Here is a 19,787-nt window from a genome sequence, read left to right as displayed (position 1 = left end):
CCCCAGGAATGAAAAATTTCTATTCTCTGTTTTATACTTAGGCTTTTAGAATTGTGACCTTCACTGTCTTGCTGAATGTAGGTGTCCTGTGAGACTGGCAAAAGCCATTCTGTGAAAACCTTGGGGAGCAAAGCTAGGTAAAAGTGGCACAGTAAACTCTCCAGTGTTGTCACTTATCCCTGGAGGGGCTTCTCAAGTTTCATTGTTGGTCAGTGGGAACCTTGGGATTCTCTCATGGAGACTTGTGAGCATGTTATAGGAGTGACACGATTCCCACTGGTGAGGGGACTCGCTACGGTGGCTTCTCCATAGGGAAATAAAGAACAGCATTCTGAAGCCTGTTGGGGTGCTCTACCAGGTACAAAGGGCTTTGGCGTGGGATTTAGCATCTCTGATGCTCCAGCAACCTTGTGGGCCATTGTTTTCCTTATGGGCAAAGCAATGCAGATGCTGGGCTGGAATGTAGGTCTTCGAAGTATGGCAGTTCAACGTTCCCACAGTGTTCTGGAAGTAGAAAATGTTTATCTGCCAATAAATGAGACAGTACACACAAGAGCTCTGGAAGACTGCCCGGCACATTAATTCATGGCAAATAATGTTAGCTGGCATTCTTATTTTAACACTCGGAATGAGAGGATAGGATATACTTAATACCTCGGAGTCATAGATCTGAATTAAATGATGAACTTATATTAAATTTCAATGTTTTGAGGTTTTCAGAAGAATTCTGGGGGGTGGGGTGTGTCACACCTGAGTTCTAGCAAACTCATGCCATGCTGACTGAAGTGGTGGTCAAGAGCAACTCTTAATTATCAAAGACCAGGTTCAGGGTTGCTCTCCTTAGGCAGGTGTCTGAGACTCCCATGCTAGTTTTTACAGCCAGCTCTAGGATTGTTGTGTACAGGAAAGTGAACTCGCGCACACACACATTGTGTGAAGCAGTGCCTGACCTGTGGAGGGCACTGTACCTTTCTCTCTCCTCAGACTTCTCAACAATTCTACCTTGGATAGCACAGGTCCTGACAGTGGAAATTTGTGCCCCTACCAGATCAAAAGCTGTTGTGCTATATACTAATACTATTTTAAATATAGTAGTAGCTCCCCATCATATTCTTTGTTTTAAAGGCACTAATTCAAGAAATGGAAAGGTTTAAACTTCAGAGCACTACACATTCTGTATTACTGTTTTGGCAGATTTTCACTTTTAAATGTGACCCCTCTTACACAGTTGTCCTCCTTTTGATCAAATGGAACAGACTTCTAAGATGCTCAGGGAATTTTAATAACCAGTATTGATTAGGCTAATAGCTGTGCACTACTCGATGTACCTTTTATACTCTTTTCTCCAACTCTAGGCACAGCCTATTATTCACATTTTATTTGCTAGGAAACGGACGCACAGCACAAAACAATTGAAGTCGCTTAGGCCATGCAGCTATTATACAATGGGGTCAAAGTTCATGTCTTACTTGGGAGTTAAAATATTGTGGTCTGTTTGTATCTGTAATTACTTTCACTAATTTGAGCCCAGCAGCTTCTGCTCTAATAAACCCTTGCTTCTGGCTGCGTGGTGGCGCTCCAGAAAACTCCCTGCCTGAGGGCGGAACCTAGCATCTGTCCGCGCCCTAGGTAGGGTTCACTGCACTGCAAAGAGCGTGCTGCGCGCCTACTGGGCTACAAGAGGAGGCGGGGCAGGTGGGCAGGGCACAGCTTAGAGCACGCGCCTAGGTTGTTACACTCCTATTGGCTCCAGGGAGGTGAAGGCGGGGCAGATGGGCGGGGCGCAGTAGAGAGCGTGTGTCTCGCGGCTTAGTTTCTAAAGGTCCACAGGAGAAAGGCGTGGTTTACTGTATCTTAGTTTTAGGGCGTGGAAAGTAGGCGGGGCAAGTCGAGATCACGCGCTCCGGCTTTCGCGCTCCTATTGGCCGAAGCAGGAGGCGTGGCTCTGCAATGTCTCCGTCTCCACCTCGAGGCGGAGCTTTGGGGGCGGAGCACAGGCAGGGCGGGTGTTCTAGGCAACCTTCCTGAGTTCTTCTCAGGGAAGCTGTGAGCCTCGAAGTGCGTTTGGGCTCGGCGTTCAGTACCGCGGGAGTCTGTCAGGAGCAGGATGGCGGCTTCAGGCGAGGCGCGCCGGGTGCTGGTGTACGGCGGCAGGGGCGCTCTGGGCTCGCGCTGCGTACAGGCCTTCCGGGCCCGCAACTGGGTAACACTGCGTGACGGCCGCTGCAAGCGGCAGGCTCTCGGAGTAGCGGGGAGATCGGGGACTGCCGGCCATGTGCACGCGTGACTAGGCTGCACGCGCACGCACCGGTCTGCTCTGGGTCACAGGTGCCTGGCCTTTGCCCTGCAAAGAGCGTGGGGTGTAGGTGCTCCCTAGGCCTCCTCCAGGCCCGGAAGGTCCAGCGTGACTCGGGAGGGAAGTGGAGCGGTGTGGGCGAACTGGGAGGGGAAAAGCAGAATGAAGACTCTGGAATTGGGCTGCCCTAAGTTACTAGCCTAGTGACCTTGAATTGATTTCCCTAATTCCCGCTAGCCTCAGTTCCCTTGTAAATTAAAATAGCATTAACGATCCTGTTTATTCTTGGGCCAATCGTGATGAGTAAATGAGATAGTAGGTAAACGCCGTTTAAGTGCTAGCTGTTACCGACACTGCAGTCTGTGTTGCAGGCAATATTATTAGCCTTGTTGGAACGCGTAGTCGAAGGCTCAGCCCCGCAGCTGCTGACGTCTTTGCTTAGTAAAGGATATTTCACCTACTTTGTCAGGTGTCCCCTCAGATGGTGGCAAGTGAGTGCAGAGAGCTGATCATGGCCCTAGCCTCTTAGCAGGGATCAGAATGGCTCAGCACTGGACACTTCTAGAGTAAGCCCTGGAGTTTGGGGCACCTTCCTGAGAGTTTAGTTAGCAGAAGCGGCACAGCCTGAGCAAAGGATCTCCTGGGACTACAAAGAGGAACACAGGATTTTGTTCTGGCTTAAGTATGGTACAAGAATAATACCACGACCTATTTAGATCCTTGGGAGACTGGATGTCTTCTACAATCTTCGAAGACTGGTGTACTGGAGAGTGGAGACAGGCAGCACTGAAGGTGCGGGGTGTGTCTGCCCCCACCGGGCTCTGTACTCCTACATAGCAGCTCTCGTGGATTCTAACTTCATTGATCCTCTTGAGCTGGTTGGGTTGTATTGTCACATTGACAATCCAGAGTCACCCTGAGAGAGGGACCCTCAGCTGATGAATTGCACAGGCCGATTTGCCCGTGGCTGTCCGTGTCTGTGAGAGCTTGTCTTGGTGGATGGTTGATATGGGAGGCCTTAGGTGACACTATGGCTAGGAAGGAGCTGAACAGGAGCCAGGGAGCCAGCCAGTAAGCATTGTTCCTCCTTGGCCCCTGTATTGAGTCTGATATGCTAATTTAATTGATTTGCCTGGATTCTGTTCCCTCTCCTCCCTGGCACCCAAGGGAGGGCTGGTTGGAGCTGACTTTGTATTATTCCCCATGGTTTGTGGTATACAAGTAATGAGTGCTGAGTAAGGCTGTAATTGCTCTTAAAGGTAGATACTGACACCTGGGTCTTCAGTCTGAAGGACCTGGAGGTTTCTGGGGTAAAACTCTGCCATGGAGTATTGAGCATCCACATCATTTTACTTTTACTGACCCTGTTAATCAGTCACCCACTTTGTATGGTGGAAAAGATTGCCACGCTAATACCTCAGTCGGATGGCCGCACTGAAGGCTCATTTGCCTCTGCTGGAGGGCAGGGGTCTTTCATAGGCCAGCCATCATCTCTATGAACCCAAGCGGTGTGAATTGGGAAGGGTTTTACATTTTGAAATGGCTTTATAACATGAGAAGAGTAACAATATGTGACACATAGTTTCTATTTCAGCATCTGTCATTCTCAGGGTGGCCCATCCCTGCCCCTCCAACTCCATATTGTTTGTAGCTGTCTCCCATGGGCGCAGGTTTAAGTTTTGGTGGCAGAGATCAGGTGTCTCTAGACCTTCAGAGTCCAGCAGGGAAGGGGAAGGAAGGTGTTCAGAGCACCCTGGGCTGCAGTCAGTGGTCCCTGAAGGATGTCTGGGAGGTCAGTTGTTATTACCTTTCTCTAGTGGGTTTTTGTTTACATGGTAAATATCCAAAGATCTGAAATGTTTCTAAATCTTGCGCTTTTAAAGGGCTATATGATACCCCAGATGGGAAGTTTCATACCATGAATGAAGTCTGTTGCATGGTCAAGATTATTAACGTACTATGTAAAATTATACAGATTATATTAAACATGTGAATTTTGTGTTTAGACTTTAGTCCCATCTCCAAGATAAGTATATGCAAACATTTCATAGTACCAAATTGCAAACTGGAAACATTTCTGGTCCTGTGTCGTTCAGTTTAAGTCTCTTTGCTCCCATTTCTGGGGGTTGCTCTTTAGAGAAGTCACAAGCCACCACTTCTTGACCGAAGCTGTTTTCCTTGCCCCAGTGGGTAGCCAGCATCGATGTGGTGGAGAACGAAGAGGCCAGCGCCAGCGTGGTTGTTAAGATGACGGATTCATTCACAGAACAGGCTGACCAGGTAATTCTAATATCCCTCGCTGTGACGGGAGAGGCCCAGGGAAGGTTCCGCCGGCTGTGTTCTTTGTCTGCCAATTCTAAAGTCCTCTGGGGGATCACTTAGAAAACCTGAACAACAAAAAGTAAACTCTAGGCTCTATTTCTGACTGGCTGATTTTGGCAAATGTCCTCGTCTTTCCTGTGTGTGTCCTGTGATTTTTTTTTTTTTTTGCATGTCTTATGTTCTATATTTGATAGTTAGCTTTTTAAAAAAAATTTACCCTTTAGTTTAAATACTTTATCTCACCTAAACACTTTGGTGATGTATAAAATTTTATTTTGTTGGCTAACTGTGGCTTACTTAGATTTTTCCTTATTGTAGGCTTCAGGTTTTCTTATTTAAATTAATTTGTTTTTACTATTTAATGAGAATAGTGTGGTTAAGTATCTTTTGAAAAGTGAAGTTAAGCTAGTTCAAAGCATAAATACTGACAGAACTTAGTATTTTCAGTTGTGAAATTGTGGACAAATTATAAAACAGGGAAAACAATAAAACTCTAGAGACATGTAAATAAATGGTGATGTCACCCTTCTTCCCAAGATACCACTCCTCCTCAGAAGGGATGATATTGCCCATTTCATGGATAGCTTAATATGAGTATCTCAGAGTTCTTAAGCAGTCCTGCATCTGGAGCAGGCCTCTGACCCACTGCCTGGAGGACTCAGGCCTGTGTTCCCACCCTCATTCCCAAGGAATCCCCAGCTCCTTCTCTGCATTAGTAATGTTTTCAGGATGGGGAGGCAAGTGGGGTCACTCGGTTTCAGCCAGTGACAGTCTGAAAAGCTAGTTGGTGCTACAGCTAGGGCAGCAGTTTCCTGACCCAAACTTAGTTTGTAAGTCGGTCTGCTTTGTTGTGCTTTCTCCGGTGGTCTCAGCACTGGCTGAGGTTTCATGTTCCTTGACTGTTTTAAATCCCAAATGTGGGAAAGATCTTTGCATAAAGTCACACAGGTAGGAGAGTGGCATAGCTAATGTTTGAGCCTGGGCAGTGGGCTTTACAGTTGTGCTCTTCTGTAGTGAGCTATACTGCCTCAAAACAAACTAACGTCGTGTGAATAAAGTAATAAAAGGAAAAACTCATGTGAAGAGCAATGCCTGGTCTTGGAAAGGCATAGCTCTTCTAGGTGAGGGTTCTGTTTTTAGAGTCTCCTCAGTTCTTGTTAAGTATAAGTTCTGATATCAGTGTGGACTGATCTATTTATTATCATTATTGTTATTGCTATTATCAGAGAGGAGGAAGAAGGGGAGGTGAGTGAATGAATGAGAACGTTATTGTGGATGCTCATGCCATAATGGTTGTATGGAGACCTGAGGGTGACTTTTGGAAGCAGTTCTTGCCTTACACCACTGGATCTAGGGGTCTAAGTCAGCTAACAGGTCTGTGCAGGAAGCAGTTTTATTTGCTGAGACATCTTGCTAGCCACCGTATAGGTTTTTGAATGTCAAAGTTTCCCCACCTAAGACTTGACTACATGGAATGTATCAGTAGGGCAAAATGCCTTATGATAAATCTATAGATCTTCTTCCTTCCTTTCCATTGTGAATTTCTGAGTCAACTATATGATACTTGGTTTTTAATTTTGAGGTACCAGAAGAGGAAATTCTAATTTTAGCATATGTGAAATTGGTCTCTTGGTCAAGAAATTCAGCTAGGGACAAGAGTTCTAGAAGTGAGAAGTGAATTGAATCTCTAGGAGATTCTTGGGCAGAGAGCAAAATATAAGAGGCTGGGATTTGGCCTTATCTTATTGTAAGAATGAAGAAAGGTTAAAAGCGTTGATGAGCGTCTTGACGAGTAGGCAGGATGGCATGGATGCTGGGCCCATGCATATGTGGAGAGTGAAGAGTGAATACAGCCTCTTTCAGTCAGGGTCCAGGTTCTGAGCAGAGAGACTTGGCTTCTGAAAGAAGGGAGGAGCCCATAGGATGGATCAGGGCCATAGGAGGAAGATCAACAAACAATATACCTGGCTAAGTAAAAGGCACAGGGTTCTAGAATCTGTCTAAAAGGAAAGCATTAGGTGGGGTATGCAGGAAAAGCTTGTCTTTCATTGGCTGAGCATTACTTTTACAGAGACAATAGCCTTCAGAGAAGAAGTAATGGTTCCATGGAGAGGCCACTGGAGAGATGTTGGGTCTTAGTGTGAGTTTTCAAAAAAAAAAATGGAGCATTCTGAATACCTCAGAGGCATTACCTCAGACATTCCAGCAAATAAGAGCCACAGTGGCCAGCCAACATAGCCTGTGTGCCAGGTTTCCCTTTTAATAAATGATAGTGAGAGTGTGTGGTATATGCTCAGGGCTTGAAGATTTTAAACATAGAGACCATTGAAATGAACTCTGTGTACTCCGCACATACTTACATTTTGCAGTTGATTTTTTTTCTCCTCTTTTGGTTTTTAGTGATATTTCTTTGTTAAAGTGTTTTTTTGTTTGAGGTGGGGGAGGGTGAGTGAAATGAACCTTCTCGGATCATGAGTTTGTGACTCCTGAAGAAAATATGGAAAGGCAATATCAAAACTTCACCTGTTTGTCACAAGGCCCTAGTGATGTTCTTAAAACCCCTTTCCCTCCCTTTCTTTATTATTTGGCTTCAGGGAGTGCTTATGTCCCTGCCCTATAGAATGTTCATGTAGAGGTGCTACTTTATGGAAGCCATATTGAGAGGTGGTTGACTTTACTATCTAAAACGTATAGAACTTCTCCCATCTAATATTCCAGGCCAATTGCTCGGCTGGTAAACTAGCTTATAAAGAAGCAAACTCACCTTCCAGTTTGTACATCTTTTTGCCTCTTTTGTTTAAGGTCACTGCTGATGTTGGAAAGCTCCTAGGTGACCAGAAGGTGGACGCAATTCTCTGTGTGGCTGGAGGATGGGCCGGGGGCAATGCCAAATCCAAGTGTGAGTCCTTCTCTGAGTTAATCATTGCTCTGCTCTTTATCTAGCTGACAGAGCTCTGGTATACATGAAGCGGCAGGCCAGCTGCTTTTCTGTTTGTCTCTCGGGATCCTTGCCACAGCTCCGTCTCTTTCTTTGGTTTGTGGTGAAAGCAGTGGATGATTTGTAGAGACTGACTGCTCATAGGTCTATAGGCTGGGAAGTCCAGAGTCACAGGCGGGTGTCTAGTGGGTATTTTCTTCCAGCATCATGCTGTGGTGAAAGGAGGGAGGTCAAGAGAGCATGAGAGCTAGGGTGGGGGAGGCTGACAGTGTGACAGTGTCACCACCTGTTCCTTCCCAGTCTCTCTGGCAGGGCCAGAAGGCCAACACAGCTATGAAGTGGTCACTGTTTCAGTGCTCTTTTACAGACTCTTAAAGGCTCTCATGAAAGTTTTATCCATGAAAATGTAACTCTGTAAAGACCCTTTTTATGGCTGTGGGGTAGTAGTAACATGGAATTTTATCATTGGTAAAAGCCAGAATAGGGATAGGTATTCCTATTATTAATCTAAGCGTTTTTATAAAGTAAAACCATTTTTGGTTTTAAAGCCATGGTTTTAAAAGCCATGACAGTCTGGTGAGTCTGTTGACCCCAGACTTATTTGCTAAAGTCTATTGGCTAAAACTTTGGCAGTTAGCAGGCGAGGAAGCTGAGCCTTGGGAGACGGTATGGCCTGTGTTTGAATCTGCAACTCTCACCATTGAGCCCTGTGCTGTTTTTATTAAACGCTGTGATAGACCAGCAGGCTCTGGAGGGTCCCTGTAGTGCAGGCAGTGTGAGTTGAGCTTGCTTTCTGGGTTCTTCTTTGGAAATGATGAGCTCATATATTTTTTTTTTGTCCTATTCCTCAGCACTTTTTAAAAACTGTGACATGATGTGGAAGCAGAGTATGTGGACATCCACTATCTCTAGCCACTTGGCCACAAAGCACCTGAAGGAAGGAGGCCTCTTGACCCTGGCTGGGGCCAAAGCTGCCTTGGATGGGACTCCTGGTAAGCCTTCATTTTCCATGTGTGCAGTGTGAATAATTCTCCTGCTGCAGAGATGGATACATCCTGGGTTGAGGAGGTGCAAATCCCTTTGTGCCACAAGAACTTTCCCATTGGGTGGATCTACTGCCTTTTATGCCGAATCCTCTTATGAGTGAGGAGCACTCTTAATCTTGTCCCAGGGAAATAATCTTGGCAGATGGATTCTTGACCCTGATTCCTGGTCAAATTTTTGCCAGTTTCTTTAATTGCAAACTGTATTATCTAACTTAAGAGCAACCACAAAGTTGCTGACATATAGACATATAGTGCCTACCACATGTTAGAGCTTACTATATTCATATGAAATATCAAGTATTATTATACATACTTTCCACTTCACACATGTATTTATTGAATCTTTATTACCTTTTCAATTCCTTGGTTAGGAAAACAAAATTTAGAGAATTAAATGAATTGTCCATAATTATTTAATTAATATGTAGTGAATATACTTTGGAGAAAACCCCTGATTGTTTCTAGTATGTGCCACCACAAAGACCCTTTCTTTTGCATTTCTTATTCCCTGTATATGTTTGTTGGGGCTGCCATGCCTTGGCTTGATCAAACAACAAACACATGCTTCCTAACAGTTCTAGAGATGAGATATCCAAGACCAGGATGTTGGTAGGTTGGTTCTGAGGCCTTACTCCTCACTCATTGGCTTATAGATGGCTGCCTTCTTGCACTCTAGATAGTCATTGCCTTGTGTGTCTGTGTCCTAAGTTCTACCCCTTAGAAACACCTTGGTCATTCTAGATGAGGGTCACACCCTAACGATCCTACTTTAACTTAATTACCACTTTAAAGACCTTGTCTCTAGATACACAGTACCTTTCTGAATTTAGGATTAGGACAGCACCCATTTGGGGGATGGGTGCATTTTGTACATTCATTTAGGGCCAAGGCTAGAGGAATTTAAGTAGGTGACAGATTGGTGGAAAGCAGTCTTTTTTTTTTTTTTTTTTTTTAAATTCTTTCCTCATTGTGGATTTTTTTTTAAATTTTATTTATTTTATGAGGTTGTAAGCCACCATGTGGTTGCTGGGATTTGAACTCAGGACCTTTGGAGAGCAGTCAGTGCTCTTAACCGCTGAGCCATCTCTCCAGCTGGAAAGCAGTCTTATCTGTATTGCTTGGGTTTAAAATGTATTCCTTTGAAAATCTAAGTAGTAGAGATCTTGGGGCCCCTTCTCAATTTTAAATGAAACTCTTTGAACCCTGAGTCTCTTGCTCATTAGTAATTTCTTGCTGTTCATTGCATTTCGCAGGGCACAAGAGCTAACAGGTCCGTGGCTATTGCTAATTAAAGCTGTGTAAATGTTAGGTGTCTTTCTGCTTGAGAGCTGCTTTTTATTAAACGGAACATAGGGCAGCGGCACTAGAAAGTAAACAGAGAAATGAGTAATAGGTTGACATTTCAAAAACAAAACCTTGGGACTGAAAGACTAATTTTTCTAAAAGACAAAGCAGTTTCCCATTTCCATTGGTTTATAAGTGCAGATAGTTCGACGTGATGGTTCCTCTGAATGACCCTTCTGCTCTGCAGCCATCCTGTGCTGTGTTTGGAAGCCACTTTTAAGGGACCATATGATCACATTATAATTTGGAAGAAAGTGTTCATTGTAGTTGTCCGTACTTTTAAAAAGTCTTTTGCAAAGGACCTAACCCAGACAACCTCGTCGAATCTGTGTAGTCCTGTTGAATTATTCTTGGGTTGCTTGGTGCTCATTTCTTTCCTTTCAGAGCTTCCCAGCTGTTACAGCGTTGGGAGTGGAGAGGTAGAGCGCTCCCTGTGCTTTGCTGAGTTTGTTGTATTTTTAAACCATTGGCTCCCTGCCCTCTGATAAGACAGAGAAAGGAGGATGGTGAAATCCCTCTCTAAGTAACTTCTTGAGACCTTGACCTTCTTTGGCAATCTGATGTTGCTGAAGCTGATCACTGATTGGTTCCTGGACTGGACTGCGAATCCCACCTCCCTGGACTTGGGATGCCTCTTGAGCTATTACACTTGCAGACCGTCTGTGACAGAGCATCTCTGACTTCACTTAGAGCCTCAGTGAGCTGTTGTGGGAGAGGAAGCTGAAGGAGGCCTGTGTACTTGTGTCAAGATGGGCTCAAATGGGACACCCTGAACATGTGCAGCTTTTTATGCACATTGCACATTGGTCCATTTATTTTTGAAGTATAAGATTTTTGGAATTCTATGTGTAATGTTCTTTTGTTTATCAGAGAGAGGTACCTGGAAGATATGAAAGTGACTGTCTCTTGATTACAGTTGAGATAAACCTGAGTGATTTTAGGTGGCTTTTCTGAGACTTCCTGGCTGGGAAGTGAGGAGTGAGCTGGCAGATGGCAGATTGATCTGGTTCATATATTGACTGTTGGCAGGGTGTTGAGGGCCTGCCACAGCAGCAGGGAGCAGGGAACCTGTGCTGCTAAATTACTTTCTAAGCAAATACCCTGGATGAGTCAAGGGGAGAAATGGGGGAAAAAGAGAGAATAGAGAAGATTCTGTCCCTGGAAATGTTGTATGGAGGAGCTGATGTGTCCAAGGGATGAGTAGAACTTAGGGAGAAAGTGGATGGCAATGTCTTATTTTTATTAGTGTAATTTTATTAGCTCGTTTTCACCAGCATATATAGGAAATTTCACATGGGGCTGAAAGACATACACTTAATAGGGAGGTTGGCGCCTGCTCAAGTGCCTGATCCCTACAGCACTCCCCAGGTACAGTTAGTCATAGACTTCAGGCATCCAGAAGCATTCTATATGTGATCTTATGTGCAGCCAACCACACTCTTTCTAGACACACATTTTTATATTAAAAGCATTTTTTATGTTTTGGAGCAGAGTGCATCCTCCGTATCTTGGGATGGACTTGAACTCATACTCCAATTGCTGGGATGGGAGGTCTGTGCCACCATGACTATCATGTTCGTATAAATAAAAATGTATTGAGGGCTGGGGAGATGGGCTCTGTGGGAAAAGGCATTTTCCACCAAGCCTGATGACCTGAATTTGATCCTTAGGACTCTCATGGTAGAAGGAAAAAAACAACGTCTACAAGCTGTCCTCTGATTTCCATACATGTGCTATGATGTGTGTACATGTGCATAGTCACATACACACACAGACACACACACACAATAAATAAATAAATAAATAAATAAATAAATAAATAAAGTAGTTTAAAAAATACATTGAATGCCTTTTTCTGAAGTTGGGCATGGTAGCTCATGACAGTAATTCATAGGCAGAGGTAGGATAGCTGCAAGTTTGAGGCCAAGTGTATTCTACATAGCTGGTTCTTGTCTAGCCAGAACAACATAATGAGAACCTGTCTTTAAAAAAAAAAAAACGGGCGTGGTGGCTCACGCCTTTAATCCCAGCATTTAGGAGGCAGAGGCAGGTGAATTTCTGAGTTCGAGGCCAGCCTGGTCTACAAAGTGAGTTCCAGGACAACCAGGGCTATATAGAGAAACCCTGTCTCAAAAAACCAAAAAACAAACAAACAAACAAACAAACAAAACAAAAAACTCCTAGGATTCTTTGTACTCCTCCGTGTCACCTGAAGAAGGGGAATAGCTTGTGGCACTGTGCCCTTTAAAAACCTGCATTTTTGCAAACTGGCCAGAGGCCTAGCTGTCCCATCACTTTGCTCTGTTTGCTGTTATTCTGGCAGGGCTAGTGGAGGTACCATGCTAAAGGACACAGCTGTGGCTAGAGTTCTAAGGGGACAGAGAGGTTGAGGAGCTATAGCATCTGACATTGATGTAACCAGCTGTTTTCTCCTCTTTCCCAGGGATGATCGGCTATGGCATGGCCAAGGGAGCCGTCCATCAGCTCTGCCAGAGCCTTGCAGGGAAGAACAGTGGCATGCCCCCCGGGGCTGCTGCCATTGCTGTGCTCCCGTAAGTGCATGGAACGGGAGTCCCATTGCTTACATCTTGTCCACCTCTGAGTGCTGACGGTTTGAGAGGCTCTTTCTATCAGGGCTTTGAGTGTGTGACACTGAAGACCCTTAAGCTCCTGTCTGTATTCTTGCTACTGTACAAAACACCCTAGATTGGGTATTTTATAAGCCACAGCATTGTACATCACAGTTGTATAGGCTGGAAAGTCCAAGGACAGGGTGCCAGCAGGGTTGGTGTCTGGTGAGAGCCTGTTCCTAGATGATACCTCTCTACTGTCATATGGTAGGAGGTCAAAGGGGCTCTCTCAGGCCCTTCTTTCAGTGCCCCATCCATCGATGGGGCCACACCCTGACCTAATTATCTCTTAAAGGCCCTACTCTTGTTACCCTACAGGCTCGGTTTCAACCTAAGACTCTGACCTGGGAGGCACATTCAGCCAGTAGCAGTATCTCAGACATTCATCTGTTTTGAGGACGGATCTATCTTTTTTCATCTTTTGTGCCTTCTTTTCAAGCCCACTCTTACTTTTCAAGTATCTATCTACACACTTTATTCTTCTTTATATAGTTGTGTTTTCACATTGCTATAAGGTCAGTGTGCATGTAGAGCCAGGCATGTGCAGCAGCCTGGGGAAGTTCTGTAGGAGATTGTGGGAATGCACAGGGACATTTCTAACTGACAGGAAGCAAATCCCCAGTCAGCTGTCTGTCTCAGGTCGAGGCTGCTGCCTTGGGCATGGCATGTTGTTTCTCAGTGGAAGAATTCTAGTGCCAACTGGCTTGCCTCTTGCGTTCTGTGCTGTAAGGGCTCCCGGGGCAGCACCGGGACTGGCTAGCTTTCCAGTCCTTCACTTGTGAGGTTTCGATGGCTGAGCTGCCCTCTGGTTGTTCTGACTGATGGCCGAATGTGTTGAGCCAGTTCTGTATTTTCTTCCTGAATATCATAAATTTCCTGGAAGGCAGCCATATGGTTAAAAATGACATTTTACCATTTTGATGTTTTGAGGAATATTATTTCACATAAATCTTTAGAAGTGAATCTGCCACATTTTAGAGAGTATTGGAGGCTTTAATGAGGCACTTGCCTTTGATAAGGCTGTGTTTGACATAAAGGTAAAATGTGACTCACCCTGTTTTCTTTCTGTCTGCCCCAAGTATAAGCCACCAAGAGCCTTATTGGATTCCCCTCAGCTGTGATTTTTGTTAATGTGGACAGCTTGCTGGTCTCTGATTATCTTGTCTGATCTCTCCATGTAAATGTCACTCTCAGTGCCAGAGGCTCCCTGTGGCAGTGCTGTGTTTGTCTTTTCATGGTCAAGAACCAGACTCCTGTTATTATGAAGACGATGCACAAATGACACACTTATCTCTACATTGCAGCGTTACCCTGGATACCCCAATGAACAGGAAATCAATGCCTGAGGCAGACTTCAGCTCCTGGACACCCTTAGAGTTCCTGGTGGAGTGAGTATCACAGGAAAGGGGGTGACTAAGCAGCCCCCAGGCTCTGTTCCCTGCCCTTTGGGGACTCTCAGTGACCCTGGGTGAAGGTCTGGGGCTCTGAGGGCCTGAGGCAGCTGGTCTAGGAGAAGAGCAGTTATATGAAGGGGTTAATAGCCCTGCTATGAGTCCTGACTCTATTTCTTATCCCTGTCCTACCAAAGTATGCATATCTGTAAAGTGTCCTAGCATACAGACTGCTCGCCTGTGTAACGAGGGTCCATGATGAGAAGGAAGCAGGATTGTGTGTGTTACACACTTGGCAGTGTGTGACCCACGTGTTCTGTCAGCCCCATCTCCTCCTTATAAACTGGTAGTGTATCCAGGAGCAACTCGGAGGCAGGAAGACAGGAGGAAGTCAGTCTCATGACTCAATCGATGCTGAGCCACTGATGTATGCCTTCATTTTCAAAATCCTCGTCAACTGTTAGTGAACCTGGACACAGTTTGAAAGCTCCCTGGAGAAAGACTAGGTCTTTCTTTATGGTGTCCCTTTGATCTCAGTTCCTTAAAGCCTGCTTTAATAAGTCTAGGTTCATTGGGCACCTACCACAGTCAGGTGCTGCCTGGACATGAGATGGCTAGGTCACCGTCTGTTCCTATAGGTGACCTTCCCCATGGTGCCAATGTCATAGCTGCTTTGATGTCTGTACTCGGTGTTTGCAGTTCTGACCTACTGTTACAAGTCATTTAAATTAAATAGAGAGAACTTCTACTTATGTTTAACCGCATAGTGCTAGTTATATACTAAGCACTATTCTAAACCCTTTCTACTAGTTGTGTGTGTGTGTGTGTGTGTGCATGCATGCATTGGGAATCAGAGGTGATCAATATTGGGTGTCTTCAGCCATTTCCCATTTTTTAAAAGATGTATTTTTTTTTAAATTTCTATATGCACTGTGTCTGATTGTGGATGTGTGCCCATGAAGGCAGGTGTTGGGAGGTCCATGGGGCTGGAGTTAGGGGGGAGATGGTCCCTGGAGCTTGAATTCCAGGGGGTTCTGAGCTGCCTGATGTGCATGCTGGGAACTGCACTGGGCTCATCTACAAGAGCAGTGTGAGCTCTTACCCACTGAGTCACCTCTGCAGCCCTTCCACCTTAGTCTATGAGAGTCCCTCAGTAACTGGAAGCTCACTGTTCTGGCTCTACTGGCTGGAATAAACACCAGAGGGCTTCATATCTTCCACCTCGCCAGTATAGGGATTATAGGCATGTGCAGCTGTGCCTGCCTTTTTTTTTTTTTCTTCAATGCACTTTCCAGAGATCTAAATTAGATCCTTGTGCTTTTGTGGCAAGCATAGTGACTGAACTGAACCCTTGCCCCCTGACCCGCCCAGCCCAGACACTTCCCATTACTTTATTTAGTGCTCATAGAAGATTCTTTTTATTTAAGACTGAGTAACCTGCCCAAAGACCAGCAAAGCCAGGCTCTTACTTAGGCAGTATGGCTGCAGGCCTGGGTGGGCCTGCACACCCCACGGTGAGCCTGCAGTCATGCTTTAACACAGGCTGGAGAAGGGAAGTTGAGAAGACACCGTGATTTGGTTTGTGGTTGCTTTTCCATCTCTCCTTAAAGGCCAATGCTCCCACAATGCGTGAGTGACATATTAACCTAGAATCTAGACTCTGGACCCAGCACTGAGGCTCCTGGGCCTGAGTACCCAATCACGACATGGGGTATCAGGCACCCTTTGCTCTAGCAATCAGTTTTCCTACTTGAAACTCGCTTGGCAAGTTAGTGTGAAGTTTGTCTGAAATGCTTGTGAGCACGATACCTTCTGTACCCCCTGTGGTAAGCATGCCTTCGCTCTCATCCACTCCACACTCCTGGGAAGGCAAAGGCAAGACAGACTTCTGTGATGAAAATAGAAACCCTTAAATCCCCAAATGTCACTTTTTGTTTTTCCCAGACACCCAGCTCAGCTCTAGCATTTTGACCATGTAGAAAAAGGCAAAAGTGAAAGCTAAGAAATGGGACCATAATCTGTTGGCAGTATTTCAGGGTGTTTTTATCAGTGCTTTGGGTTTTGAGTCCATACACTTTCTTGGCTTGTACAATATCAAGAGAAGATACCCAAGTGTCTGGCCACTGAATGTCTAACCTAGTCCTCAGGGTTATACACTGGGACCACAGTGTCCCAAGAGCCAAGTACTTCCTGGTTAAGGGTTTGAGGTCCTGACACTGGATCCTCAGGTGGATGGGACTCCAGTGTAAATGCCTCACTGATAGAAATTGTCATCTGCTCCTTGCTTTTTCACACAAAACTTTGAGCCTTTTTTCCTCCCTGTTTTTTTTTTTTTTTTTAAATGTCATAGACAGGGTCTTCCTTGTGGTCCAGGTAGACTTAGTTGGCCCTCCGCAATCATCTGGTTGCTTTAAGTCCCAATACACTTTTCTGTAACAGCCTGCTTCTTTACAACTTGTTTTGAGCACCCAAGGCATGTTTGCTAAAATTGAAGGACGAGTTTGTTTGTTTTTTTTTTTAATTTGAGAAGGAACAGAGCATAAGCTGGCTTATGGCCACTTCAACCAACTTCACATCAAACCGCTGGATATGCTCAGTGCTAAATAGGTGGAGACTCCCCCCACCCCAGTTGCCATTCCCTAAAGACAGTATAGTTTTAACTGCTGTATATTACATAGCACATGTGTCATGTAAGTTACTGTCCATAGTCTGGAGGTGATTTGGGGAACATCTGAGAGAATGTGTGTGTTATATGCAGATAGCATGTCCTTTTATTTAAAGGGTCAGACTGACCTCCTGGGATGTCAGAGTCCTCAGCAGTCTGGAAAACTTGTAGGGACGCCTGTCTGGTGCATATATCTGTCTCTTACAGTTAATCGTCTAAAATTGTCTCGTTAGTTAAAATCATACTACTGTGTTGTGAAGCATTTTGACCATGTAGAAAAAGGCAAAATTGAAAGCTAAGATTACATTAATTCTGAGTCAGGTACTGAGCTCTTTGGGGACCTGTGTATATGTCTCTGATGCCTAGTGGCTTTCTCACAGTCCCTTCTAGAAACCACCCTTCACACCCAAGGCTACCAGTATGAATATTAGTATGTGCCCAAAGAATGCTTTAAAAGTATAACATATCTCTTGTTATTCTAGAACCTTCCATGACTGGATCACTGGGAACAAACGGCCAAACTCAGGAAGCCTAATCCAGGTGGTAACCACAGATGGGAAGACAGAGCTTACTCCAGCATATTTCTAAGCTGCATCTCAGTGCCTGGGAGAGCCCTCTCGAAACATCACTAACCTGTCTGTGTTGCTGAATCTGGCCCCATGTTTTCTGTATTCCTGTTTGTGGTAGGAGATAATCAGTCTTGTTTGTTTCTTACATGGCATTCCTTTGTTGTCCTGGGATGGTGAGGTATGTTTATGGGAAATGAGCAGAGGCCTGTAGGTAGCACCATCAGTGCTGAGGGCCCAGGGAGGTATACGGACAGGCCTGCATCACAGCATCCTAGACTTATTTGGAGACCCGTTTGATAGTACTTTCAGTTTTTGGCATTTGGGGCACTTTGAAATCCAACTTGTTTTTAAATTCCTTGTTGGTGCCATAGATGTAGTTTTTACAGCCTGAAAATTAACTGCCATGTACAGTCTTTGGTGATGTAAGCAAGCAAAATCCAATGGACTCTGTTGTGATATCCTTTTGTGTTCCAGCCTAGGCTAAGTGTTTGTGAAAACCATTTGTGAGTGTTTGGAGTGTTGTTCCTAATAAACACACTTCATGTCTTGTGTTGTCTTTTTCACTCAAGTCCTGACTTACACATAGGGGTCCTGGAAGAACGGGAGTATGAGGAATGAGGGTCTTTTCTCCTGCTGTAGTAAAAGAGGGTAGAGTGGATCTGAGATGAGTATATTTCACATGGCAACACAGGCTCCAGCCGGCCATGTGCACATGACTAGAGGGTGGGATGGCTCCATGAGGTCAGAAGCAGCTCTCCATGTGACTGATTCACATCCTTCTGGTTAAGGACTGGGGATGTGATCCAGTCTGGTCAGTTTACAGATGGGGAAGCTGCAGCCCAGAAAGATGACTAGCATCATCATTGCCCCTAGGACTTTCATGAGCCTAGAATCCCATCACCAGATGGTCACAAATTATAAAGACCTTTAGTTTGCTTTCTCTTTTCATGGAATGAAACATCCCTGCCATTGTAAGGCAAGGGCTTCAGCATTTAGGATACAACTCTGGTGTATAGCCATCACCTCTAGTTCCAAAGTATTTTCATTGGCAAAATCAAATTCATGGCCCTTACGAAGTTCTCAGTGCCCTACTCCCTCTGGCTCTTGGCCACCACCCATCTTCATTCCGTCTCAGCGAATTTTTCTGTTCTGGATATTTCACAAAGAGGCAGTTAGCTGATATTTTATGACCGGCTCACACATGGCATGGTCTCCAGTTGATACTTGGGCTGCTTCTTCCTGCTGCTGTGACTAACGCTGTCAACATTCATGTAGGTGTATTCGCATATTGTCAGTGCAGGCAATGGGCTGACTAGAGCAGAGAGGAAATTAGCTGGTAACTGGCACTAAAACTATGCAGAGAAGACCAGGGACTGAGTTTGCTAAAATATACAAAATAAAATTTAAAAAAAAATATATATATATAAAATAAAATTTCCAGGGAGGGGCTGGAAAGATGGCTCAGTGGTTAAGAACATTGAGGACCTGGGTTCGATTCCCAGCAACCATCTGTAACTCTAGTTCCAGGGGATCTGATGCCTTCTGTGGGTACCAGGTATACATGTGGTACACAGACATACATGCTAGCAGAACATTCATTCACATAAGAGTGAACTTAAGAAAAACTAGTCAATCTTATGCTACTGCAATAGAAATCCTAGAGGCAGGGTAACTATAAAGAAACAAGGTTTATGCTGCTAACATTTCAAGAGGTCCAAGGGCTCTATACTGGCTGGTTTTATGTGTCAACTTGACACAAGCTTAAGTTATTGAAGAGAAAAGAGCCTCCCTTGAGTAAATGCCTCCATTAGACCCAGTTGTAAGGTATTTTCTCAATTAGTGATCAGGAGTGGAAGGGCCCATCATGGTTGGTGCCATCCCTGGGCTGGTAGTCTTGGGTCTATAAGAAAGCAAACTGAACAAGCCAGTAAGTAATATCTCTCCATGGCCTCTGCATCAGCTCCTGTTTCCTGCCCTGCTTGCGTTCCAGTCCTGACTTCCTTTGGTGATGAACGGCAGTGTGGAAGTGTAAGCTGAATAAACCATTTCCTTCCCAACTTCTTGATCATGATGTTTTGTGTAGGAATAGAAACCCTGACCAAGACAAATTGGTACCTGCATAGTGGGATATTCCTAAGACAGGCTTTCATGAGCTGTGGGGTTAACCTTCAGCAGGTCAACAGTTAGGAGACACAAATCATATCCAAGTTATAGCAGACTGGGTGCTTCTATCTCTACTTCCTTCCAACCTTTATTCCACCCTAATCCCCTACAACTGCCCCAACACTAGGTAGGAGAGAAAGAAGATTAGAGGAAAAGAGGGTGTAGGCCTCTTTTAGCCAACAAAATAAACTATTTTATAATGATCAGGTGTGTTGGGTTCCTTGAGGCAAGCATAATCTTTTTTTTTTTTTTTTTTTCTTTTTGGTTTTTTGAGACAGGGTTTCTCTGTGTAGCCTTGGCTGTCCTGGAACTCACTCTGTAGTTCAGGCTGTCCTCCAACTCAGAAATCTGCCTGCCTCTGTTTCCCAAGTGCTGGGATTAAAGGCGTGCGCCACCAATTTCTATTCTAGCGGCAACAACAGC

The 19,787-nt window shown here is 44.8% G+C and overlaps 1 protein-coding gene across 2 annotated transcripts; it reads left to right on the top strand.

The window, feature by feature from the left end:
- Window positions 1-1,985: 1,985 nt before the first annotated feature.
- On the top strand, window positions 1,986-17,748 carry Qdpr (quinoid dihydropteridine reductase). Of its 2 annotated transcripts, none has more exons than XM_021161951.3 (7): window positions 1,986-2,203; window positions 4,484-4,576; window positions 7,421-7,517; window positions 8,408-8,548; window positions 12,390-12,498; window positions 13,881-13,964; window positions 17,115-17,748. In XM_021161951.3, exons 1-7 carry the CDS (start codon window positions 2,108-2,110, stop codon window positions 17,218-17,220), a joined length of 726 nt encoding a protein of 241 aa, XP_021017610.1. In that variant the 5' UTR covers window positions 1,986-2,107; the 3' UTR covers window positions 17,221-17,748. The 2 variants fall into 2 exon arrangements, with proteins under 2 accessions (XP_021017610.1, XP_085692805.1); XM_085836679.1 differs by lacking the exon at window positions 1,986-2,203 and adding an exon at window positions 3,942-4,088.
- The last annotated feature ends 2,039 nt before the right edge of the window (window positions 17,749-19,787 follow it).

The sequence above is a fragment of the Mus caroli genome, unplaced genomic scaffold (genome assembly GCF_978045245.1).
Source record: "Mus caroli unplaced genomic scaffold, Mus_caroli_1 scaffold_4, whole genome shotgun sequence".
In the NCBI taxonomy this organism is placed as follows: domain Eukaryota; kingdom Metazoa; phylum Chordata; class Mammalia; order Rodentia; family Muridae; genus Mus; species Mus caroli.
Note: the sequence above shows the minus strand (reverse complement) of the source record. Positions and strands in the feature narration are given on the sequence as shown.

Bases quoted from the DNA above. Each gene is read 5' to 3' on its own strand.
- Qdpr (XM_085836679.1), top strand. From the start codon at position 3,957: ATGGGCGCAGGTTTAAGTTTTGGTGGCAGAGATCAGGTGTCTCTAGAC. The intron at 4,577-7,420 runs GTAATTCTAATA...CTTTTGTTTAAG, and splicing joins TCACAGAACAGGCTGACCAG to GTCACTGCTGATGTTGGAAA. The intron at 13,965-17,114 runs GTGAGTATCACA...TTGTTATTCTAG, and splicing joins CCCTTAGAGTTCCTGGTGGA to AACCTTCCATGACTGGATCA.